General features: G+C 39.6%; 1 protein-coding gene, 1 non-coding gene and 1 pseudogene across 2 annotated transcripts in view; all 3 read left to right on the top strand.

Annotated features, from left to right (window-relative positions):
* The first annotated feature begins 5233 nt into the window (after window positions 1-5233).
* LOC130035680 (zinc finger protein 322-like) lies at window positions 5234-6443 on the top strand (annotated as a pseudogene).
* Window positions 6444-6833: 390 nt separating this feature from the next.
* LOC130034976 (contactin-associated protein-like 3) overlaps window positions 6834-27099 on the top strand; it is a 104195-nt gene continuing 83929 nt past the window's right edge. Inside the window, exons 1-6 of the mRNA XM_056126471.1 lie at window positions 6834-6848; window positions 6969-7238; window positions 8660-8807; window positions 19378-19581; window positions 20084-20268; window positions 21955-22098. Coding sequence (XP_055982446.1) covers window positions 6834-6848; window positions 6969-7238; window positions 8660-8807; window positions 19378-19581; window positions 20084-20268; window positions 21955-22098 — 966 coding nt within the window. The remainder of the gene's footprint in view (window positions 6849-6968; window positions 7239-8659; window positions 8808-19377; window positions 19582-20083; window positions 20269-21954; window positions 22099-27099) is intronic.
* LOC130036271 (U6 spliceosomal RNA) lies at window positions 7875-7981 on the top strand. Its single transcript, XR_008794324.1, has one exon. It is a non-coding gene; the product is annotated as a U6 spliceosomal RNA (small nuclear RNA).

The following is a 27099-nucleotide window of genomic DNA, read 5'->3' as shown; positions in this document are numbered from 1 at the left end:
CTTGGTGGTGGAACATGTGCACTACTGAAGGGATGGGTGTTTGATCATTGTATGACCGAGACTTAAGCCTGAAAGCTTTGTAACTGTTCTCACAGTGATTCAATAATAATAATTTTAAAAAGTCTACTTGTGGTAAATCTCAATCCTACGTTGTGGTTTGTCCAGTGTTTCAAAAGTTATTGGTGTTCATCCAACAATCCTTTACAGCTCATCTGCATACGCCTGTGTTAGACTTCAATCATGACTTTTCAACACTTGCCTTTTAAACATTTTTACAACTGGAGATAAATCCCTTCCTTTACTAATTTATAGATAACATTGTACATGAAGTAGATGAAGTGCATGATACTAATATCCTAGTTACATTTCTAAAATATTTCTAAGCTTTGTGATAGAACTTGAGAATATCTATTATAATAAATTAGGGGATTTTCTCCTAAAACTTTCTTTAATGTCTCTAAAATAATCTAGAAGGGAAATGATTAAAAGGAACGTTGCTTTATAAGTAGTGCGACATCAATAAGCTCTTCCTTGCATTGAGTCAGATTTAGGTGACCAAAGTCATGTCATGATGTTTGAAATGAGCTGATAATAAGACCTGACCTTCATTTCCAGCATGGAATATCATCAAACCTCTTTGATGAATAATTAGATACTATTTTTTTCTCTTCTCCTTTCTTGGATTCATTTCTTAGATGCCTCTAAAGTGAGTACAAAATATTTTAGTGAATATAGATTCCACTAATTTAAGCAAATAAAATTTTATCCACAGTGATAAAGTACTATAAGATGTTGATTTGGCCATATTGCAAACCACAATGCCTGAAAGTAGAGAGAGAGAGTAGAGGGGAAATTGTTTGCCATAGAGGCAGGAAGGGTTGGAAAGGGACATTGGTAGTGAAGAATGTGCACTGGTGGAAGGATAGGTGTTCGATCATTGTATAACTAAAACTCAAACATGAAAGTTTTGTAATTGTATCTCACGCTGATTGAATTAAAAAAAGATGTTGATTTGGATTGTTGCATAAAGAGTTACTCCTTCATATCAATAAGAGAATAATTAATAGTATATAGAACTTTCAGGTAGAAATAGGAACCTGCTTTGTCTAATTCCTTCACTTAAGGGCAATCTCCACATGCAGATCTGCATCCTGGCCAGAGATATATGGTACAGGGGTTAAGGCACTAGTCTTGCATGCAGTGAACGCTGAATCCTTACCCACCACAACATATGGTTTTCAGGTAATGCCAGTAGTGACCCCTGAACACACAGACAATAACACCTAAATTACATGTGACCCCCCCAAACAAACATCTTTGCTTCAATGACTGGGAACTTGCAAACATGAACAGAAAAAAAGGACAGATTAATTAGAGAAAATGTATATTTATGTATAGGTTTCTTTCTGAAGCTCTTCATCCCCAGATGTTTCAGAGTAATATCACAGTTATACCAACCTGCGGCTCTGTGGAATATTAAGGAAAGGAGCTCTTCCCTAGGTGTCTTTTACACTGGAGCCTGTTTTCTATCCCCTTCAGTCAGCATCTCTACTTCATTTTGCACATACCAGAACACTGCCGTGGAGACACTCAGTAGCCTGGCACAGATGAACAGTTGGATCCTCACAAATGGATTCTTATTCCTAGACATCTGACCTAAGAGCCATTATTTTTTTTTTATTTTTGGTGAGGCATTTATTTCATTGAGTGTTTTCACTATATCCCATCACTGTCTTCAGACCTGAAGGTTTCATCAGATAAGTTGGCTGTAAATCTTTTTTTTTTAATTATTTTTAGTGAAACACCATGAGGTACAGTTGTAGATTTACAATTTTTTGTGCTTGGGTTTCGATTATACAATGATCAAATACCCATCCCTCCACCAGTGCCCATTTTCCACCACCATGGATAATATCCCTCCCACCCCATCCCTCCCATCTTACCCTGCCTCTGTGGCAGGGCAATCCCCTGTGTTCTCTCTCTCCTTTGGGGTGTTGTGGTGTGCAAAAGAGGCTTTGAGTGGCAAACATGTTCAGTCCATAGTCTACTTTCAACATGCATCTCCCCTCCTGGGAGGATCCTCCAAACACCCTTCATTTGGTCTAAGAGCCATTATTAACCATCCTTAAACAATTGAGCGAAGATCACTCAGGAGAACAGTTTCTAGTTTTTTGAGGAAGGCCCATATTGTTTTCCAAAATGGTTGGACCAGTTGGCATTCCCACCCACTATGAAGGAATGTACTTTTCTCCTGACATCTATGCCAGCAATAATTGCTCTTGCTCTTTTTGATGTGTGCCAGTTTTTGTGGTGTGAGATGACATCTCATTGTTGCTTTGATTTGCATCTCCCCGAATAGTAGAGATGTAGAGCATTTTTTCATGTGTCTTCTGGCCATTTGTATTTCTTCTTTCAGGAAGTTTCTGTTCATTTCTTCTTACCATTGTTTGAGAGCATTGTATGTTTTGTTCTTGTAAATTTCTACCAGTGCTTTTGATATCGATATTAACAACCCATATCAGATGAGTATTGGATAAATAATTTTTCTCAGTCTGTGGGCTGTTTTTATATCTTTATAACCAGCTATTTGTATCAATTGCTTAAAGATAAGTGAGTTTGTCCTCCTAGTGCAAATAAACATGAGGAAGTATTGACTCTGATTTTCTAATTTCATTACTACTAAATGAAGTACTATTTTGTGAACACCTTTATGTTTCTGGATATTGAAACTGTGAGATAAGACAAGAGATTTTGGAGTTAAAGTACGTCAAAATAATCCTAAATTTGTTTTGAATATACGTTCCATAAAGTTCATAGAACTTAGATACTTTCTAATTTTTCATAAATTTCAAAAGAGACATCATACTGAAGGATTCATTCTTTTTTGTTTATTTTTCAGAGCATAATGTAACAGGTCATTGAATGGGGCAAATTTTCTTACATTTTGTGTAATTAACTCTAAAAACTTTTAGCTCTAATTCTAATATGTTGCAACTTCAAGATGCATTGATGATCTGGGAAAATCAGTTAAGTAGTTGATGAAGAATCAGTGATGTCAAATTTCAAAAGAAAAATGAGGCTTTAAAGGAAGAATCTTGGGCCCATTTTCTAAAATACTTTGAGTAGAATGATCTTGCTCAAATATTTTGGGAATTAAAAACATACAGCAAGGTAGCAACAAAGGTGCAAATTTAATGGAGAACTGATTCTCACAATCGACTTGGGGGGAGGGTTTGATGGGGAGGAGTGTTGGTGTTCTTAGGATGGGGGTACGGTTATAATGGATGTGGTATTTGAATTATGCACACAAGAAGCCATTATTAATAGTATTGTAAACCACAGAATCAATAAATGAAAAAAAGCTAAATAAAATAAGATGTTGGGAACAGGAATAACTGGTTGATATTCTGGCTACTGCAAAACAACCTTTACACTATAGCAGATTCTCCAGTGGAAGGAAAAATGGAAAGGGAGCTGGTTGAAATGTTTGTATACAAAGAAGACTGCTGTTGTTTATAGACAGTTGTGACTTTCTGCCCATCTTAAAAACAAGTCATTGTTTTACTGGTGTAATATGGTGGTAATGTTTACTAGAATGGAGAAGAGTGGATATTTGGGGGGTGTTAATTTGCTAATAGGTAGCTATAAAACAAATCACTGTCACTGTCCTATAAAACAAATATATCTTTAAATTCATCTCTAATTTTTACATAAAAGCACAGGCAAAAGCACAGACCAAACAATTCAGTAAACACTACTAAAGAAATATTTTCCAGGGTGAGTGGGGTGGAGAGTCTAGAAAATTCATTCTGTGTGTGTTGGTGTTTTTCCTGTGTTTGTATGTCTTCTCATTTTTATATGTAATCACTGTCCTCCCGTTGTTCATCAATTTGCTTGAGAGGGCCCAGTAACATCTCCACTGGAGATTTTGTTATTACTGTGTCTGGCATATCGAATACGTCATGGGTAGCTTGCCAGGCCCTGCCATGCGGGTGAGATACTCTCGGTAGCTTGCCGGGCTCTCCGAGAGGGGCAGAGGAATCGAACTTGGGTCAGCCATGTTGGCTGCGTGCAAGGCAAACGCCCTACCGCTGTGCTATTGCTTTCATATGTAATGATGATGAAATTTAAGTCAATTAAACTTTTGTTGATTAAATTATTAAAAACTTATGTATCTATAAATAAAGTATATATATTATCCTTTTTATTTGCTTTCCCCTTAGTTGTTTCTAATTTTAAAAATTATGAGACGGAAGCCATGTATTTTCTATAAAAACTCAGTGTCATTTTGGACCTCTCTAGCATGGAGTCAGATTACTATAATTAAGTAAACACACCTCTGTCTTTTGAGGCAGGTGATGTTGGTGTTTCTGCAAAGTGTCCCCTAAATACTGGTGATATGAGACCATCTGAATATCAGAGGGAAACATTACGTTTCATGACCAGAGACATAGGATCTAATCCTGACTCTGTTGAATAATATCTCTTCTACCTTCAAGGAGTCTTTTTACTTTTATTTTGGCTTTTCATTTTTAAGTTATGGATTTTGAACTAGAAAATTACTCAGATTTCTTCTAGCTCTCAAATTCTCTGATGTAAAATTCTTACCATAGAGCCACCAATGTGCTAAATGCCTAAGATGGAGAAGTTCCTTGTGAGTACTTTATATATCCTGGATATCTAACCCTAATCTGATGTGTCATGCAATTTGCCACAACATGGAACTGGGGGGGGGGGGCGGGGGGGCTGAGCCGGCCGCATCCCTGCGGGCTGCGAGGGCGCGGGGAGCCAGCGTGTCGGCCTGCGCGCCCTGGAACCGCTGCGCCCGAGGAGCTGGGCCTGGCTCTCTGCCGCGCCGTCCCGCCCCGGGTTCCCTTTCCCTTCTGGCCCCGGAGATCCTCCTCCGCGGAGCCCGCGGCCGCTCGGAAGCCCAGTTTCTAGTGTCCGGAGAGTAACCGGAAGTGCCGGCCCAGGCCGCGGGGCGGCGCCGGCGGCTGCTGGAATGTTTTTTCCTTGAGAAGTCAAATTCTCAGGGCCAGGAAGTGAAGACTGCTTTTTATCCATCTTAAGTTCTGGGGCTGGCAGGAATTAGTGTATATGATGCTGGAAACCTCTGGAGACAAATTTCTCATGACTGGAAGGTCTCTTCAAGTCTTTACCAAGAAAATGACTTTGACGAGAACGATGGGTCAGGAAGACCCGTGGGAAACTCCCTAGGAGCGAGACCTAGAAAATGTGCGCTTCCAAAGAAAGGTATAATCGGAGAACTCAAAGAAAGAAAGAAAATCCATCATGTTTGCCCTCAGAAGGGTAAAAAGATTTTTATTCAGGTACATGAGATTACTCGGATAGATGATGGGATATACCAGTGCCTTGAACGTGAGCAAAACTTCTGTGAAAACTTAGCTCTTATTATATGCAAACGAACCCACTCTGGGGAGAAACCTTATCGCGGTGATATGTGTGAGAAAACCTTCCCCCAGGGCTCAGATCTCCTGTCGCATCAGAGGCTCCAGGGCTACGAGAAACCCTACAAATGCAGCAAATGCGAGAAGAGCTTCTGGCACCACTTGGCCCTGTCGGGGCACCAGAGGACGCGCGGGGAAAAAATACTACATGTGTGACGTCTACGGCAAGAACTTCGGACAGAGCTCGGACCTGCTGGTCCACCAGCCGAGCCACAGGGGCGAGAAGCCGTACCTGTGCAGCGAGTGTGACAAGTGCTTCAGTCGCAGCACCAACCTCATCCGGCACCGGAGGACGCACACGGGCGAGAAGCCCTTCAAGTGTCTGGAGTGCGAGAAGGCGTTCAGCGGGAAGTCGGACCTGATCAGCCACCAGCGGACCCACATGGGGGAGAGGCCCTACAAGTGCACCAAGTGCGACAAGAGCTACCGGCACCGCTCGGCCTTCATCGTGCACAAGCGGGTCCACACGGGCGAGAAGCCCTACAAGTGCGGCGCGTGCGAGAAGTGCTTCGGCCAGAAGTCGGACCTGATCGTGCACCAGCGGGTGCACACGGGCGAGAAGCCCTACAAGTGTCTGGAGTGCATGCGTTGCTTCACGCGCAGTGCCAACCTCATCCGGCACCAGGCCACGCACACGCACGCCTTCCGGTGCCTGGAGCACGACCCGGGTTTCGGCCGCGGCCCCGACCTCATCGTCCGACAGCGGATCCACGTGGACGAGAAGCCGCACCAGTGGGCGGCCTGCGACGCAGCTTCCTCCTGGGCATGGACTTCGTGGCGCAGCAGAAAATGCGGACTCAGACCGAGGAGCTGCGGTGCAGGTACAGCGCCTGCGACAAAGGCTGCCACCAGGCTGCGGGGCTCGGTCCACATCCCGCGGGCCACGCCGGTGACAAACCCTACCTGTGTCACGTGGGTGAAAAAGGCCTTGAGCTGAGCCCCCCGCATGCGGCGGACGCCTCGCAGATGTCTTGACCAGACTGAAATTTTATTATTATTATTATTTTTTATTTTTTTTGCCTGTTTGTTTGCTTTTGGGGTCACACCTGGCCATGCACAGGGGTTACTCCTGGCGGTGCTCAGGGGACCACGTGGGATGCTGGGAATCGAACCCGGGTCAGCCGCATACAAGGCAAACGCCTTACCCACTGTGCTATCGCACCAGCCCCCTTATTATTATTTTTTTAATGTACATGTTTAAGACTCATTAAGATGGAAAGAAAACGCTTAGGTAAATCTCAGACTTTCCTCAGACCTCAGACCTGAGTGGGGACCAGAGAATCTGCAGTTGGAGGCAGTGAGATGGTTTGCGCAGAGCTGCCTGACAGGACCCCTTACTAGTCACTCCAGTGAGAAACCGTACAGATGCCCCGAGTTTTGGTAAAGCGTTAGTTGAGTTCATACTTGAGCACCTCCAAGGGGCTCGGGATTCCGAGATGAGAACCCTTCCGAGGCAATGAGTGTGAGCTTTCTGGAGTGCATCCCCATTTCCATTCTAAGGGAATTCATACCGAGGGCAGCTTTTCCAGTATCCTCAAGGTCATCTGGGCCTCGGGCCGGATGCACAGCCCTCTGGACTTCAGAAAACCCACAATGAGGAGAAAGCTCGGCAAGAGCGAAACAAGCCATCAGAATTCTGACTTAGTCATCAGTGAAGCCAGACTCGGGGGAAATTTGTATGTTTCTCCTGAATGGGGCAAAAACAGGAGCTTGGAGCGTCTTTTGGGGTTCTTAACAAAAATGACCTGTTCTAAAGAAAGACCTTCCAAAGTGAATGACAAAATTTCTATCAGTGACCAGCTCTTGTGGTAGTACTCTGGGGAACTCAGATAAGTTCAGACTAATACCAAATCTGAAAAAAGAAACGCCTTGCTTGAAATGCCTACCTTAATGGGTCCCAGAGCGCTGCCTCTGTAGAGAAATCTGCTCTAGTGAGAGATCAAACTGTGAACAATGTACATAATAATAGGTTTGCGGAGAACTGTGCTCATAGGTGGTTGACCCATACGGTCTAGATGGTTTTAATAGAGTCAGGATAAAAAAATACTGAAATACCAGAAGCTTTTTCTGGGAGGAATTTTAGGGCAAGTCATAGTAGACCTGATGGGTCACTCAGGTCAAGATGTTTTCTTTACCTGAACCACTTAATGATTGCTTTACTTTCCATTTTTTAAATTTGGCAATCCAATAAAGGAAAGGACTGTAACCTTAAAAAAAAAACAAAAAAAAAACATGGAACTGGAAGATAATCATAAGCCAGAAGAAGAAAGACAAACACAGGATGATGTCACTTATCTGTGAAATGGACTTATCTGTGAATAGGCATCAGGGCTTTTTTATACCGATGATATGGGGGAGGGGTATAGCCAGATTTCCAAAACACAGATTCATTAAAACTGAAGACATATGCTCGCTTCGGTAGCACATATAATAAATTTGGAACGATACAAAGAAGATTAGCATGGCCCCTGCAAAAAGATTACGTGCAAAATCATAAAGCGTTCCATATTTTTTTTTAAAAAAACTGAAGACATGATACCTAAGCAGTAACCAGTGAAACTTTGCAATATTCCTGTCACGCTGACAGCTGACAGGTAGGGGTAAAGTGGGGATTGGGATGGGGAGGAATATGGGAGCACTGGTGGAGGGAGGCTGAGACTGGTGGAGGGACTGCTATTGAATTAGTGTGTGCCTAAAACACAACTATCAGTAAATTTGTAAGTCATGATGCTTTAGTAAGAATATTTATACAAATAAACAAAAAGCAAAAAATAGTCATTTTAAATGTGAAAAAAACCCTAAGATAATATAAAGAAAGAGGAGGAAAAGATGGAGAGCGTCCATATGGTTGCATTGACTTGCTTTGGAATCAGAGAATGGGTTTAGGAGATGAGCGCCTTTCTAATAGCAGCTTTTGAAGGTAGACGTTTTGTAGCTCATTTAATGTAGCACTGAAATTTAAAATAGTCTTCAAATAGAAAAATCTTGATGAAGATTATTGATCCACCCTCTGAGAAGAGGTTGTCACTTTCCTGAGGAGAAATTGTCATTTTCCAGGTTAAACGTTAGCAAAATTCCTTTAAAACAGGACAGTTCTGCATTTTGATAAAGTGGAGCACCTGCTGTTTACTGTCAAGTGGGGTAACAATGTAAAGATGATCTATCTATATTGATCATTTTTTTTCTCCAAGGGCTTTCCAGGAAACTCAAATGCAGACAGCGTGGTGCAATACAGACTCCATTCTCCCTTTCAAGCCAGATTTCTGCACTTCCTTCCCGTGGCCTGGAACCCTAAGGGCAGGATCGGGATGCGGATTGAAGTATACGGATGTGCATACAGTGAGTGATGGCTATACCCAAATGGCTATGTTACCATGCTAACTCCATGTTAGCAGGATATTGTTCACTGAGATCACGGTCACGGTCCTTCCGTTGTTCATCGATTTGCTCGAGCAGGCACAGTAACGTCTCCTTCGTGAAACTTGTTGTTACTGTGTTTGGCATATCGAATATGTCACGGGTAGCTTGCCAGGCTTTGCCAAGTGGACTAGATACCCTCGGTAGCTTGCCGGGCTCTCTGAGAGGGGCCGAGGAATTGAACTCGGGTCGGCCATGTTGGCTGCCTGCAAGACAAACGCCCTTACCTGCTGTGCTATCGCTCCAGCCCAGCAGGACATTACAAAAACCAAACTGAAAACCCTTGTTGATCTATGTCCTTTGATTATCATACTTGTTTATTTATTTTAACTTGGATCACATGAAATATTCATTCACAAAGCTGTTCATGATCGGGTTTCAGTCACAAAATGTTCCAGCACCCATCCCTCCACCAGTGTGCATTTTCCACCACCAATGTCTCCAGTTTCCCTCCTGTCACCGCCACCCCTGCACCCAGCCTGCCTCTATGGCAAGCATTTTCTTCTTCCTCCTCTTTCTTCTTCTTCCTTTCTTCCTCTTTACCCCCCTCATTCTCCTCCTCCCCCTTATCCTCCCCCCTCCTCTTCCTTCCTCTTCTTCTTTCTTCTTCTTCTTTCTTCCTCTCTTCCTCTCTTTTGGGAATTATGCTTTATAATGTAGATACTAAAAACAGTACATCATGTTTTTTTTCTTTACCCACTGCTCCATAATTGATCTTTTCAGTCTTTTAAATATCTGTGTGTGTAGAACTGGACTGAATGGATATCTTTGATAATACTGCTGTTCTTTTAGAGTTGAGTTCAGATACCTAATCAGAAGTTTAGAGACATAGATGTCTAAAGTTTCCCAGAGTGCATGTTCACAAAATTAACAAAGTTCAAATTGACAATAGAAGTTAACTTAAAAGCTGGTTGCTATTTTCTGACACTGTAAGGACACTTGTGGGAGTGGGTGTCGCAGGCCCAGATGCCCATGTGATATGTGGACCCCACAGTGTCTACATTCTATTTGCACCCCCTCATTACATGCTTTCTGTACAGCCATGTAACTTAATTTACTCTAAACTTTAGAACATCCTCTGTATATTCTACCTGCTGATTTCCACTGATAATAAAAAAAAACTAGAAAAGTCACGAACATTGGAGTATTTGACAAAATCTATCCTCAAGTTGCTATTTTCAAGATACAAAATATACTGTTATTTCTTAAGTTAGTAGAAATCACACTATTTTTAAAGAAATATCTTTAGAAAACTGAAAAAATGTAGACTAACTTGCATCATAATAAGATTGGGTTTTTTTCCCTTCAGGTTTGGATAATAACAGGCAATACTCAAGACTTACTCCTGGCTATGTGTCAGGGATCAGTCTTGTTGAGCTTTCTAGACCATATGTGGTGCCAGAGATTGAACCTGGATTTGCTGCATGCAAGGCAAATGCCTTATCTGCTGTATTATTGCTCCAGCCTCAGGGAACAACTTTTCATTTTAGGTTCAGGTCAGGTTGATCATTCACACTTCCTCATACCTTATTCTGTATCTGAGTCAAGCATTAGTTTGGCATAAGTATGTAATTATAATATCTACCACATGTAGAATTCACAATGTATCACATACTAACAACCACACTCCTACAGACATTTTCACTTGAATACCACACCAACCAAATGAGTTTAGTATAGTGATAATTGCACTGCTTTAGAGATCAAAGAAAACTGGACCTTGGGAAAATGAAGATGTTTTCTGGCTGTCTAGAGGATACCTAGGTATTAGAATAAAGGAAAGAAGGAAGGAAGGAAGAAAGGGACAAGGGACGAAGGGAGAGATGGAGGGAGGGAGGGAGGGAGGGAGGGAGGGAGGCTGGGAGGGAGGGAGGGAGGGAGGGAGGGAGGGAGGGAGGGAGTAAAGGAATTTTACCAGAATTATACTTTCAAAGTAAAATATTTGGGTAGTGTTGTAGAAAGGAGGGAGTATACTCATCAGAAGAAATTAAGGTTTTATTATTGCAGGGACAGGCTTTGTGGGTATAGTGAGTTATTGAAAATGCTAACATTATCACTTTGGTTATCCATAGATAATGTGATTTCTGAAGGTGAGGTTAGCACAAGCAACTTCCTTATAGATATGAGAGTAATTCTAAACCTTCCCAATCCCCAAAGTTTCACTGTTTACCAAACTTTGTCTATATTTTGGTGTTTCTATTTCCATGGGCTATTAAACTGGGGAAGGTGTTGTGTTTGCATCCATATTTTTTTCCTGCTTTGCATTAGTCAGTTTTTTCCACCCTTTTGTTTCTTGGATCTCTTAAATGAGCTCAGACTTCCATAGCTAGGACACCTGATATTTAGAGATTCCCTTTGATCCCCTGAAATTAGCATCTCCTTCCATATTCTGCAAACAACTTCAGGGGTACTGACTTCAAACCTCAAAAAGCTCTTTGATGGGGATTTGCCATTAACTTGATATTACTTTGGCAGAATGTATTAGCTAGTTCCTTGGTTTAGGTGGCATAAGGAAGATTAAAGCTGAGTGTCTGAAACCCAGAATTTCCCATTTGCTTTGCTTTGGAGCTGTGGTGCTAGCTGTCATTCAGTAAACATGAGCTGTTAGAGACAATGTTCTCTTTCTCTCTCTGTCTCTGTCTTTCTGTCTGTCTGTCTATCTCTCTGTGTGTGTCAGACAGATAACAAATCACCAGGGCTTCACAGTTTACTTTTTTGATGAGTATGTAATGTGTACATTTCTCTTTTAAAGTAATAATGGATTTTATCTTTGTCATTTTTTTTTCACTGAACACTTTATGTTGAGAAGAGCATCAGTGGCTTATCTTAACAGGCAGTATCTCTTGCTTTCAATGCTTTTTCAGTTGCTTTTCTTTTCACTTGTCCACAATTACATTACTATTCCTATAAACATTCCATTTTCTTTTTTGGTGTTTGAACCACAGTCAGTAATGCTCAAGGGTTACTCCTGATTCTGTACTCAAGAGTTAACTCCTCATGGTTCTCAGGGGACTATATGGAATGCCGGGATTGAAGCTGGGTCAGCTGCGAACAAGGCAAATGCCCTAACTGCTGTACTACCAATAGCTCAAAGCTTAAACATTTTCTTGCCTTCCTGAAATGGCATATGCACTCTGTCTTTCGATGATGATGATGATTATGGTGATAATGGTGATGATGATGTATGTATATGTAGCAAGTAGAGATAAATGGTGTGGTCTTAGGGGTCTAACCAGTCTACAGGCAAGGTCCTGGGTCTGCTGTAGGGCTCTCCTTGTCTGTGTCTTATTGACTTTTCTGGGTCATGTTAGTCATCTGAGTCACTTTCCTTTTCCTCCCTTGCTGCCTCCCAGCAGTTCTATCCACCTGATGTCCACATTCCTTTCAGACCTGCTCTAGGCCTTGCCTTTCACTCAAGGCAAGTGCAAGGCATGTGCAAGGCAAGTCACATGTTGGGCAAGTGCCCTTTCCTCTGTGTTATGACTCCCAGTGTTCCAGTCATGTCAAACTAGACTTTGAAAATAACTTTGAAAGTTATTTGAAAGTAAAGACTTTGAAAGTCAACAGGGAAGAGGAGACCAGTATGCAATTGCAATTTATTTATTTATCTTTTATATTTTAAAATATCAATGCAATGAAAATAGAGATTTTGATGAATGAACTCAAGACATGTCAATATTTATTAACCTGCTCCTAAACTGAATAAAATTAAATAACCCATATTTGTTAAGTACTTGAAGAAGCTTGAGAAAAGAGTACAGCTAGAACTTCCTTCTTGTCTGTAACTCTCCCACTCTGAATGGATTTAGAAACTGTTAATAGAACTAGAAAGACATGATGTATAGTAGAAGGAAACTTAATAAAGAAGGAAAACCCCAGACATTCTTCAGACCTAAAATTCTGTAGTCATAAAGAGAATAGTGTGCTCCCATGTGTGCTCCCATTTCAATTATTAAAAAGAGTAGAAAATTTATTCTACTGTTAAAATGAATGACACAGTAGTTGACGGCCAGGCACCTGGGTTCCTATGTCAGGGAGGGCAAGTGTCCATTCTCTGCAGGCTGCTCAATTTGGTATTGGGTTTCTCACTCTCAATTTATATCAAAGTATAAAGATAAGATAGATTTTTATCTAATAAAAATGCTCCTCTCATCTCCAACCATATAATCTTATAGTGTATTTATAGTAGGAATGGAAATTAACAATTTTGAAATATAATTAACTCTAAAATAATATGAAAATTATCCCACTCCTATTTTAATATATAGTAGATATTGTTCAGCGGGTAGGGCGTTCACCTTACAAGCGGCCAACATGGCCGACCCGAGTTCGATTCCTCCGCCCCTCTCGGAGAGCCCGGCAAGCTACCGAGAGTATTCGATATGCCAGACACAGTAACAACAAAGTCTCCAATGGAGACGTTACTGGGCCCGCTCGAGCAAATCGACGATCAACGGGAGGGCCTTTACCTTTACCTTACCTTATTGTTCAGTGCAGTTTTATCTAACATCTAGTAAATTCATTATGTAATTACTCCCTGATTTATTCTTAATCACCTGCCTGGTGCGTGGGGCTCACCTAGAGTTGCACCTGGTATTTCCCAGGGGACCATGTGGTGCCCCAAAATAAACTGGGGTTGGCCTTATGCAAGGCGCATGTCTTCACCCTGTATAATTTCTTTCCCAGTGATGGTATTTTTTAAAAAAGGAAAAACAAGCAAACAAGTTCATAAATTAGCACCACTAGGTATTTCACTGAAAGTAAATACTGAAAGACATAGTACACACCCTATATAATGTAGGTGAACAAGCAAAATCAAATTGTACTATAAGTCACGTATACTGATAGCTTCAATGCATCAAAAATTTTGTTTTAAAATACTATAATTTACTGATGCCCAAACAATAGCACAGCAGGTAGGGTGCTTACCTTGCATGAGGCTGACCCAGGTTCAATTCCCGGGATGCGTATGATTCCCCAACCCTTCCAGATGTGATCCTTGAGTTCATTCAGGAGTAAACCCTGAGAACTGCTAGTTGTGACCCAAAATAAAACCTCTACCACCTTTTATTCTCCCTTTGCTACACTCCACGTCATCCTCCCCAGAGATTTTAAGGGCCAAGAAATTTGTTCATGGCATATTTTTTTTTGTTTTCTTCTACTTGTTGTCTTTAGAGTTAGTGGGTATTAAAATATTCAACTTTATATCTTTCTTCAGTTTTCTCTTTTTCTTTTTAAGGGACTCAATTGCAAATACCATATATCAGATGAAATATGTATACATACAAACGTATATATATGTATTTATGTATTTTACTCCTTGACTTTGTTTATTTCACAATTCTTCACAGCCCTGTTTCTGTTCTTGTATTATTATTTTTCCTCTTGGTTACAGTTTAATATATTGCTATTAATTTTCAAGTTCATTGATCTCCTCTGGCATTCTTTCCATTTTGTATTTTTCTTCAAGTGTATTGTAGGGTTTTTTGGCATCTTGAGTCTGCTTAACTTTTGGAAATATAAAAAGTTTATAGTGTTCATCATTATCGTTTTTGTTTTTCTAACATGCATCAGTTCTATGTGAGTTTTTACTGATTTTTTTTGTCATCACTGTGGGTCATTCTTTTCAGTTTCCATGTATGCTTGTAAATATTGGTTAAAGATAAGACTTTTACTTTTGTTTTATTTAATGTTTTTGCATTGTAATATTTTTGAACTTCATTCAAATATATATTTGGATGGTGTCTTAAAATGTTAAGAACTTGATCCTCATGTCTTGAGGAACCAGTTGGGATGAGAGATGTGTGCAGAAAGTAGATAAAGGACCAAACATGATTACCTCTCAGTGTCTGTATTGCAAACCATAATGCCCAAAAGTAGAGAGACATTATGGGGAATATTGTCTGCCATGGAGGCAGGGGAAGGGTGAGAAAGGGGGAGCCACCAGGGATATTGGTGGCAGGGAATGTGCACTGGTGGAGGGAAGGGTGTTTGATCATTGTGTGATTGTAACCAAACATGAAAGCTTGTAACTATCTCACGGTGATTCAATAAAATTAAAAAAAAAGAATTTGATCCCCTTAAGTGTTTCTTTTAAAAAGTTGTTATTCCTAATCAGTTCAGTGTTTGGTGTAGAGTTAATTATTCCCCAGTCCTCAGTAAGACCATCTTGAGCACTCCACCCAATTACATGGGTATTGAGATTTCTGGGTGAGTAATAGAACGGCTACTAGTCCTTGTGTGTGTCAATCCTGTTTCCCATTCACATGTCAGTGGTTCTTTGCCCAGCCCCAAGGCATGCACTGATCCATGCTTTTCTGAAAGCTTTAGAAATGTTGCTTCTCAGTCACTTGCATTCTCTGCCTCTCTCTTCTCTGTACTCTGCTGATGCATTCCAGGTGCTTTAGTCTCTCAGCAGACTCAACTCTGTCTCATGTGCACTAGGAGTCTGTTGGGCTCTGCCTGATGTCTTCCTTTTTCTCTCTCACCTGGAGCCTCTCCAAGCTTAAGCCCTGGTAACTGTAGTGCTTTGGTTTCGCTTATATTATAATTTTGTGTCTTTATCATTTTCTACAGCTTTTGTACCTGGGTAGAATGTTCCATAAAGTGTAATATATGTGCTTTAGAGCACATATTCCTACATTTTTCTCTGCCCACACTCCATCTTCTTTCAAGACATGCAATGCAAGCAACCACAGTCAGAAATCCCTGAGGGTCATTATGGGTTTTATTTTGAATGAATTGCGAAAACAAATATTATAACCATTTGGGGAGAAATCAAAGTCCTTTTCCTTAAAAATAAAACACAAAGTTTGCCCACTCTCACCACTTATTATTCAAATTAGTATTGGAAATACTTGCCATAGCAATTAGGTAAGGAAAATACCTTTTTTTAAAATTTTTAGATTGAAAAGGAAGAAGTCAAACTTCCATTCTTTACAGATGTCATGATTTTTATTTAAAAAACTTAAAATTTACAAAAAAGTTAAATTTAATCTACAAAAAACTTTAAATTTAAATCTACGTAAAACAATTGTATATTTTTCTACAAATGCTCCTGGAAACAATTGATATGTATGATAAAATGGCAGGCTACAACATTAACATGCAAAAGTCCATGATTTTCAATATGAAAATAATAAAATTTAAGACAAAGGTATTAAAAAGCATCCCATTTATGATTGTGTCATAGATTTTCAATGAATTTAGGGAAGGGTTTTAGGTCATACCTGGTGGATCCAAGGTGCTCTGTGCTCGGGAAAGATTGAATGTGGGTTTATTGCAAGTGAGGCAAGTACTTAACTTCTGTACTATCTCTCTAGCCCTTGAATTAATTTTTTAGTAATTGTGCATTCAGAAATCTTTTACTGTTGCCAGTTTTTTATTATCCCCACGTTCAGTTACATGATTCCCTATGGGATTGCAACCACAGTTAATAAAATTATGTTTTATAGCAGCAGTTTTCAAAATATATTTATAAAATTTTATTAATTAGAGAATGTATGATAACAGCAAATTCCCAGGCCCATCATCAGATACATCCAGTCAGAGATTTGGGGATGGTCTCAGCACTTTGCATTAACACACCAGCATATCTAATTCAAAGAAAAGTGACATTATTATTACAAAGATAGAGGAGGCTGGAGAGATAATACAGTCATTAAGGTACTTTACTTGCCTGGGACCCACCTGGTTTGGTCCTTGGCACTGTGTATGGTCTAAGTACCTCCAGGAGTAATCCCGGAGCATGCTGGATGGTGCCTAATTACCTCCCCAAACAAACAAACAATAGGACCAACAGAAAATCTTATGACAAATATTATCTGATCAAAATTATTCTGGGCTGTTTTCCACAATGGGATCAAAAGCATGAAGCAGTTGCCAGAGTACAGCTCCACTTTAAGGACAGTGCTGCTCGACCTCATCCAACTCTGCAGGCTGACCAAGACCTGCCAGCCAGGGTTAGGAAGGCACAGCTACAGTGGAGAAAGTGTGAGTGTGAAAGCACAGAGCACCCTGCAACCTCTTCCTACAAGTGGACTGAGCAAATTCACTCCCCCTCTCCCCATTACACTGACCAGCAGAACAAAATGTGCAAGTTTTAGATGGATTTAGACTGAATCCTGAATTCACTCACCCAAGTCTCATTGTCCCCCAGGATAGAACTGTTGTCTGTTGTCAAGAGAGCATACAGCTCTGGTTTGCTCCTCTTCCAACACACCCACATCTCATGTTGCTGTAAGGGTGCTGAGGGATTTCGTAGTGGCAGATACTTCTGGCAGAGAAATCAGTGGCGTGGGTGTGTGGTCTTTGGCATATGTGAGGACTTCTCCAGAAACGCTCCCATAACACCATCCCTAAAGAGTGGCTTCTGGGAACTAATTCTAATGAGTAGTCATAGTCTTAACCCACTTATGCAGATTTTCCTTGACATTATCCTGAAGTTGGGAGAAGTTTCTTTTACAATATAGGTAACTGATCTCACTTTTGAATAATTGCAAACATGTTTACTAGTAGTGCCTGCCCTACTTCAACGTTGGATTCTCTTTTAGGACATTTTCCCTGAGTGTTGTGAGAGATGTATGCCAAACGCCTTGTTAACATTCTGATTTCCTGTGTAACTAAGAGCTGACAATAAAGTAGGAGGACTCTAAAAGAATTATTTATAAAACTAAAATTCCTTATTCACTAAAAAAAGTTTAATTGTTACTTTTGCCTTTCAGCAATGTACATGGAGAAAAACGATATTGTCTAAATGTGATAGTTTTAAATTTATTCTGGCTTCATCAATTTTTTGTCTTCAAACTTCTCAATTTTAAGGGGTGGCTACATGAAATGGTTGATTCATTTGATCTATTATTATTGTTATTATTATTATTATTATTTGGTTTGAGGATAACAACTAGCTATGATCAAGGCTTACTCCTGACTATGGACTCAGGGATCACTCCAGTCAATGCTCTGGGGACCATATGCAGTGCCAAGGGTTGAATCTGGGATGTCTGCTTGCAATGTAAGCTCTTCATCCGCTGTACTGTCTCTTTAATATACACTTGAGTTTTAAACATAAAGGGATTACTTTAAATTGTTTAGTTAAACTTAATGAGAAGCATATCAAGTATATATTAACCGCACTTTATTTGGGGGGGGGTTTGGGGAAGTGCCTCTCACTGCAGTGCTCAATGCTTACTCCTGGATCAGTGCTTAGGCTTATTCCTGGATTGATGCTCAGGGATCATGCCTAGTAGATCTCATAGAACCATATGGGGTACTATGAATTGACCTGGGTCAGACACATGTAAGATTAATGCCCTGCCCCCTGGATTGTCTTTCTGTTTTTAAACTACACATTTTTATAAAAGTTAGATTGAAAGATATCAGTTTCATCTTTTCTTATACTTTCATTTATTACACAAGTGTATTTTTATGTCTTTTTAGTTGCAAAATATGAGAGTGGGGATATTAATTCTTATATATATATTGCTATGTATTAAAACTAGTTTAATACTAGTTTGACTGAGGTTGTTTTTATATTAGTGATCACAGTCACAGGTCACAGTCCTCCCGTTGTTCATCGATTTGCTCGAGCAGCCCCTGTAACGTCTCCATCATGAGACTTGTTGTTACTGTGTTTGGCATATCGAATACATCACGGGTAGCTTGCCAGGCTCTGCCGTGCGGGCGAGATACTCTCGGTAGCTTGCCGGGCTCTCCGAGAGGGGTGGAGGAATTGAACTCAGGTCGGCCATATTCGCAGTTTGTAAGGCAAACGCCCTACCGCTGTGCTATCGCTCCTTTTAAATATAAATTGAATGCAAGCGACCCTGTCAGAAAGATAAGACACTGTCAGAAAGTAGAGAAGAAATTGTCACATCACAGTAAAAAGACACCTAGTAGAATGGCTTTCATGTTTTCTTAAAGTACCATTCAGAATAGATATGCTTTACAGATGACTGAAGATCATTTACTAAGAGCTCAGATGAGTTTTGTAAATCTAATGTAAATTCCTATGACACTTATTCTTAGCAAAAGTATATGGAAGTGTTTGCTCTATAGGAATTAAAATCAAAACTACTGATTTAAAATTGAACTCATTTACATTGAATTTTAGTAATATCTTATCTTTTGTCAGTATGTAAAATGTATAGCATTTCAGTGAAACAATATTCACTGACCATAAAATATAAGAAAAGACTTTCCTTGTGAGAGATTGTCTTCAACATCTTTCTATAATCACTGTGTTCACAGAATGAAAATAGACCAATACAAACATATGGACTTTCTGAGAAGATGCCTTTTCAGAGAAATGTCAGAAGAGGCAAAGAATTGAGTCCAAGTATTGTTCTTTTTAGTGCACAGAGAAAATTGACAGTGTAGTTTTTCACTGTGTTAAACAGACCAGAGATATTCTATTTGTGTGTTGACTTACACATTTCAACTAATTGATAAAATATATTATACTTCAGTAACATGTTAATGTTTTCTGTTGTAGGATCTGAGATGATTAACTTTGATGGGAGATGTAACTTATTGTATACATTTAAGCAGAAATACATGAGCTCAACAAAAGATGTGATTTCTTTGAAATTTAAGACCAGGCAAAATGATGGGATTCTGTTGTACAGAGAAGGACAAAATGGCAAATATATCACACTCGGATTAGTTAAAGGAAAACTTGTCTTATTTCTTAATTCAGGTAAATCTATGGGAAATACTTTGGGGAATTTAAATTAGTTAGATAAAATTTTATGTCTAATTTTTGACAAGTAAATTATTGATTTATCCTAAAACCAGGATACTATTGAAAGTGGAAGAAATAACCTATAAACTAGGACTTTCTAGGTGCATGGATTATCCTATAACTGAGTGTGTATCTTGAAAAGGCAACAACAATGTATCTTGAATATGCTTTTATGAAAAAAGTTTTATAAACTTGATTATTCTATAAAATGATTATTTTATATGTTCAACATGTTATCTACCATTATGGCAAAGACAAGAAAAATGATATGAATCATAATTATAAGGCCAAATGAAATAGAATTACTCAAAATCTGAAGAAAATTGGCTTCATGACTAGAATAGTTTCACCAGTTCACCAGTCCTTGGGACAGAAGGAAAGTGTAATTGTGAGAAGTGCTAAACCTCAATAGTATGAACAGGATGGAATTGTTCATTTACCATTTCTGTCTTTCTAGGAGACTCTAACTCACCCTCCTCTGATGTCCAGGAGGTCCTCACTCTGGGCAGCCTGCTAGATGACCAGCACTGGCACTGTGTCCTTATTGAGCTCCTCCACACTCATGTCAACTTCACTGTGGACAGACACACACATCACTTCCAGGCTAAGGGAGAGCCTGACTATTTGGATCTTGATTATGAGGTGTGAAAATCACTTTCTAATATATTGGATGTACTTTTTAAATGTAAATACCAGGATTTATAAGAATATTAACATTTATTCTTTAAACATTCAATCTTATGGCACCATGCTCATCACCACACTTTCCCTTTTTACCTTCTAGAGATGGTGATGGATAGCAAAGAGATTTACTGTGACCATCTGATCATTTCTTATCATATGTCACCATTAAATCATGGTGTTAACCTGAGAATAATTTAATGTGATATTTCAATTATGCCTTAATAAAATACATAATTACCTGCTAGAGAATGTACCACTGTGTACAGAAAGTTTTTTTTATTCTATGACTAATATAATAGTTGAGACTAATATAAAGTGAGATGTCTATTATTCCTTAATAAAATACATTATTACCTATTAGAAAATGTACCACTGTGTACAGAAAAAGTTTTTCTTATGAGTTGGGAATTACAGTGAAATATTTCTTGTGGTTGATGATACACAAGAATGTAGGGAATATATTTATATACTATTGTGATGGATTGTCCCTTACTATTGTTACTCTCACATGGGATTAAGTGGTCATTACATCTAGGGAATAAGTAGATGAAACACTTTCGATATGACATCAACATTTTACAAAGTTTAGAACTTTCTTCTATATTACATCTAGTTTAGGTTTTGAAGATACTTTGAGTTGTAAGGCAATCTTAAACAGATTAGCAACAGAGATAATTTGGAGAAGTAATTCTTTTGTGCCAAAATTTGATTTCTTTTAAATAATGCACCCATTTAGTTCAAATAACTCTTAGGTTACTCTGTTCCTAGATTATAAAACTTAGAAGGTTACGGAAGTAAAGAAAGCAAGGTACAGAAATAAGAAGAGGTGGACAGAAGGAAATAGGAGTTGGGGACTCCTTGGACATAGTGGTGGTGTGGAGCTCTGTTTTATCTATATATCTGAACCACAGAGTCAACAAGAACCAGTGAAAGTATGAGGTACAAACTGCAACAACCAATTTTGCCTGTCAAAGTTGCAGGCTGAGTGTTGAAAAGGAAACTGGGGACACTGATGGGGAGAAATTAACATTTGTGAAGTGATTGGTGTTGGAACACTGTATGTCTGAAACTCAACTATGTGTAACTTTGTAATTTATTGTGACTTAATTTTAAAAAATATTATCTCATGTAATTTTTAAAGACGTAATGCAAATTTCAGCACATTGCCAAATCCACTCTTAAAATCAGCAATTCCACAATGCAGCTAACAATCTAGAACATTTCAAAAGTTATTTGGTATTAATGATTTCAGCATAATCATTAAATGTATATTATTCTAACTTAAACATTGGCAAAATCCAGTATTCTCAAATATATCACTTGAAAGATTAATAAAGTAGGATGTAACTATGGTAGGTCACTTATTAGACTAATTCAGACTTATATGGAAATAAAGATAAATTATTATCCATCAATGAAAATTATAGTGCCATAGGAGAAGATAATTGTAAGAGTATTAAACATACTATTTAAATATGACAAATGGAGATATGTAAATCTGAATCATCTATAAATCTGATCATATACTTAACATGATCATTAATGCCAGATAAATTAGATGATTTTCCTGTTCCTCAGAAATATTTTAGGCAGATAAGAAACTCGTTAAATAGTGTTATTTATGTCATTTTTCTTCTTTCTAAGATTAGCTTTGGAGGGATCCCCGAGCATAGCAAATCAATGGTGTTACCACGTAAAAACTTTAATGGCTGTCTTGAAAATCTCCATTATAATGAAGTAGATGTCATTGAATTATCCAAGAGAAAAAGCCCACAAATCCTCATCATGGTAAGAAAAATCTATATATGAGTTCAAGAGAAAAGGAAACACAATTTTTTTATTGATTTGCTTTTTAAAATATACTTCTTCTAGAAGCTGGGAAGGTACAAGTTATAAATAAATTTTTTGTTAATGTTTGGTTTCTGCTATGTATATAAAGACAAATTCATAATTTCATAACATTGTTAAATTATCATCATTGAAAGACAATAATGTAGTGTCTATTTTCTTTTTTTTAGGTGAATCACTTTTTGCTGTTTTATTTTACTTTTTTAAAAATTGAATCACTGTGAGATACAGTTACAAAGTTTTCATATTTGAGTTTCAGTCATAAAATGATTGAACACCCATCCCTCCACTAGTGCACATTTTCGACCAGCAATGTCCTCAGTATCCCAAGCACACACATCCCAGACCTTCCCCTGCCTCTATGGCAGACAGTTTTCCCCATAATCTCTCTCTACTTTGGGGCATTATGGTTTTCAATATAGCTAATGAGAGGCTATCATGTTTGGTCCTTTATCCACTTTCAGTACACATCTCCAATTGCGTTTGATCTCTCCAACCACCATAGAATTAGTGATCCCTTCTCTATTCCGGCTACATTCTCCCCCATCTAATGAGGCCGGCTTCCAACTATGGAGCAATATTCATGACCCTAGTGTCCACTGTCTTTGGATATCAGATTCATATTCTGTTATTTTGTATTCCACAAATTAGTGCAGTCATTCTAAGCCTGTCTCTCTCTTTCTGACTCATTTCATTTAACATGATACTATCCATGATCATCCACATATAAGCACATTTCGTGACTTCATTTCTCTTAACAGCTGCATAGTATTCCATTGTGTAGATGTACCAAAGTTTCTTTAACCTGTCATCTGTTCTCCTGCACTCAGGTTCTTTCCAGATCTGGCTATTATGAACATTGCTGCAATGAATATACATGTGCAGATGTCATTTCTACTGTGCTTTTTTGCACCCTCGAGATATATTCCCAGAAAGATGTTGAGGGGTCATATGGAAGCTCAATTTCTACTTTTTGAAGGAATACCCATATTGTTCTCCAAAAAGGTTGACCAGCCAACCTTCCCACCAACAATGAAAGAGAGTTCTTTTCTCGCACATCCGCGCCAGCACTGGTTGTTCTTGGTTCTTTTTGTTGTAGTCCAGTCTTTGTGGTGTGAGATGATATCTATAGTTGTTTTGATTTGCATCTCCCTGATGATTAGTGATATAGAGTATTTTTCATATGTCTTTTGGCCATTTGTACTTGTCTTGAGGGAGCTTCTGTTAATTTCTTCTCCCCATTTTTTGATGGAGTTGGAAGAGTTTTTCTTCTACAATTCAACTAGTGACTTGTATATCCTGGGTATTAACAACCTATTAGATAGGTATTGGGTAAATATTCTCTCTCATTCCTTGGGTTCTCTCTGTATTTTGGTCACTGTTTATTTTGAGGTGCAGAAACTTCTTAGTATAATGAAATTCCATTTGTTTATGTTTGTTTCCACTTGCTTGTTCAGTGGTGTTTTACCCTTAAAGAAGCTTTTAACTTCATTGTTATGGACAGTTCTGCCTACATTTTCCTCCAGGTACCTTATGGATTCGAGTCTGATATTGAAGTCTTTAATCCTCTTTGATATGACTTTTGTGCCTGGTTCCTTTTTTTTGCAGATAGATATCCAGTTTTCCCAGCACCACTTGTTGAAGAGGCTTTCCTTGTTCCACTTCATATTTCTTGCTCCTTTATTAAAGATTAAGTGATTGTATATTTGAGAGTCTGTAACAGAATATTCAGCACTGTTCCATAGGTCTGAAGGTCTGTTTCTTGTTCAATACCATACTGTTTTAATTACTACTGCTTTCCACTCGGCCATCCTGACATTCATCTTTCAAACAGCAAATGTTTTTAGATAATATTTCAGTTGTGCAGATAGAAAAAGAAACTGATGTTATTCCCAAGATATTAATTAACCTGTGTAAGGTTGCACAGAAAATGTGGAATTTCAAATCGAGGCTTTCTGACTGAATTGTGTGCTCTTCTAACTAACATTACTACATTGCTTGCTAAATCATTTTAGGCTTTGGAAGTTTAAAATAAAATAAACCCCAGTTATCTTTTGTTAGAAAACAGTATCCGAATTGCCTGTGAAAATGATAATTTTTATAATGTTTTTAAATTTTGTTAATGCTATGTTATAAATGAACACGTCATTTTATCATTGTGACAAAATTAGCTAACCTATTTTTGTCATGCAATGTGGGGGACAAGGGTGAAGATTTTTGGGGATTAAGTATCTCAATTTGCCATTCAGTTTGCAGTTGGATGTGTATTCCAAAACTACTTCCTGTGGTTTATGCTAGATTTTGTGTTGTTTGTAGCTCTGTTTCAAAATTTGTCTTGTACATACCCTGGGGTGAATGACAAATTATAGTTTGTTTTTATAATTACTGAAACAAAAACAAATTATAACTGTAGCTTTTGCTAGGATTTTCAGCCCCTGTTATTAGAATTTAGAAGATTTCTTTTTATCATTTAGTTTCTAAGAGAATTGCCCAGTCATTTAATAAGCCACATTAGCAAATTCTGAATGAATTAGATATCTGCTTTTGGTGTTGATGGTAAATTTTTAAAAGGGGTAAGATTTGCTTTCCAGTTTTAAATAACAGTATACAATTCACGATGGTCTTGATCATTTAAAGGGCCTCTGTAGCCCTTTAAATATTCAAACTAGTACAGCCTGGTTCTTTAATTTGATTTGCATTAATTGCCCTTTATCACGTACTTGATTCTAAACAAACACAAAATTTTCTTGTTTGGATTTCGGGAATTGGTTTGGACCACACCTTGCTGTATTCAGGGCTTCCTCCTGGTGGTGCTCAGGAGACTATAGGTGTTAGCTACAGATGGAACCTCGTTGGCTGCTTGCAAGGCAAGTGCCCTATCTACTGTATTTTCTCTGGCCCTAAAGACAAAATACTTTTTATCTAAAAAAAATTTTAACTCTGAGCCCAGCAAGCTACTGAGAGTATCCTGCCCACACGACAAATCCTGGCAAGCTCCCCGGGGCATATTTGATTTGCCAAAAACAGTAACAACAAGTCTCACAAGTTGTTGTGAGATGTTACTGGTGCCCGCTGGAGCAAATCAATGAACGACGAGAGGACAGTGCTACAGTGCTACAGTGCATGATAGCTTGACCTCTTCCTTTGCTATCTGTATGAGCTTGATATCTTTTTTTTGGTTATCTGCTATGGCCAGGACTTCCAGTTCTATATTGAACAGGAATGGTGAGAGTGGGCAACCTTGCCTCATGCTCGATCTTTGAGGGAAGGCTTTTAGTTTCTCCCCACCGAAAATGATGCTTGCTGTGGGTTTGTGGTATATGGTTTTGACTATATTGAGGAAAGTTCCTTCAATGCCCATTTTACTGGGAGATTTTATCCCAAATGAGAGCTCTATCTTGTTAAATGCTTTCTTTGCAGCTATTGATATGGTCACATGGTTTTTACCCTTTATTTTATTGATATGATGGATTACATTGATTCACTTGTGAATATTTTTTTTTATTTATTGAATCACTGTGGGAAAGGTTACAAAGCTTTCAGGTTTATGTCTCAGTCATGCAAATATCAAACACATTTCCCTTTACCAATACTTATTTTTTACCATGAAGAACCCCAATAAAACCCCACCCCCCACCCCTCCCCGTCCCTGTGAGGCAGATGAATTCTAGTTAACACTCTATCTGCTTTGATTAGATTCATTGTTTCAATAAAAGATTCACCACTATTATTTAGAGTTTACCCCCCCCCCAAATCAGACATGCTGAAAAAGCATTGTGAAGTGATTTGCTTTCTACAGCTGGGTTCAAGAATTAAATGTTGGTTTTGGATTTCTGCTATTTTACCTATTGACCCTGAAAGTATTTCTACTGAAAGTCAGATAGTTAAGAAATTGGTTTCTGTGTTCTGGAGTCGTGGCCGTGCTGGAGAGTCGCTCGCGGGGGGCAACCGGTGGCCTCGGTAGGGCGTGAAGGGCGGAGCGAAACGCCCCCCTTCCCATGAGGTTTTAGTCGCCCCCACACTCCCGGCTCATACCTGCTGTCCACAAGGCTCCCATGTGGCCGCCATCTTTCTTTCCAGAGAGGAGAGGGCAAATGGGGCAACACCCTTTCCCCTCCGGCAGACTTGATGGCCTGGATCAATGCATAGTCTGTTCACTTTTCTGCTCCAAGCTGCTGGGTTCTGCATTAAGTCCTTGTGCTTCTGGGGCCGTGGCTGTGCTGGGGAGCCGCTCGTGGGGGGCAACCGGTGACCTCGGTAGGGCGTGAAGGACGGACCGGAACGCCCCCCTTCCCATGAGGTTTTAGTCGCCCCCACACCCCCGGCTCATACCTGCTGTCCACAAGGCTTCCATGTGGCCGCCATCTTTCTTTCCAGAGGGAGGAGGGCGGAAGGGAGCAACACCCTTTCCCCTCGGGGCAGAAATGATTGCCTGGATTAACGCATAGTCCTTTCACTTTTCTGCTCCAAGCTGCTGGGTTCTGCATTAAGCCCTTGTGCTTCTGGGGCTGTGGCCGTGCTGGAGAGCCGCTCGTGGGGGGCAACTGGTGACCTCGGTAGGGCGTGAAGGACGGACCGGAACGCCCCCCTTCCCATGAGGTTTTAGTCGCCCCCACACTCCCGGCTCATACCTGCTGTCCACAAGGCTCCCATGTGGCCGCCATCTTTCTTTCCAGAGAGGAGAGGGCAAATGGGGCAACACCCTTTCCCCTCCGGCAGACTTGATGGCCTGGATCAATGCATAGTCCGTTCGCTTTTCTGCTCCAAGCTGCTGGGTTCTGCATTAAGTCCTTGTGCTTCTGGGGCCGTGGCTGTGCTGGGGAGCCGCTCGTGGGGGGCAACTGGTGACCTCGGTAGGGCGTGAAGGACGGACCGGAACGCCCCCCTTCCCATGAGGTTTTAGTCGCCCCCACACTCCCGGCTCATACCTGCTGTCCACAA

Source organism: Sorex fumeus, unplaced genomic scaffold (genome assembly GCF_029834395.1).
Source record: "Sorex fumeus unplaced genomic scaffold, SorFum_2.1 ptg000063l, whole genome shotgun sequence".
Classification (NCBI taxonomy): domain Eukaryota; kingdom Metazoa; phylum Chordata; class Mammalia; order Eulipotyphla; family Soricidae; genus Sorex; species Sorex fumeus.
The sequence above is the reverse complement of the archived record's forward strand: the minus strand, read 5'-3'. Positions and strand labels throughout refer to the sequence as shown.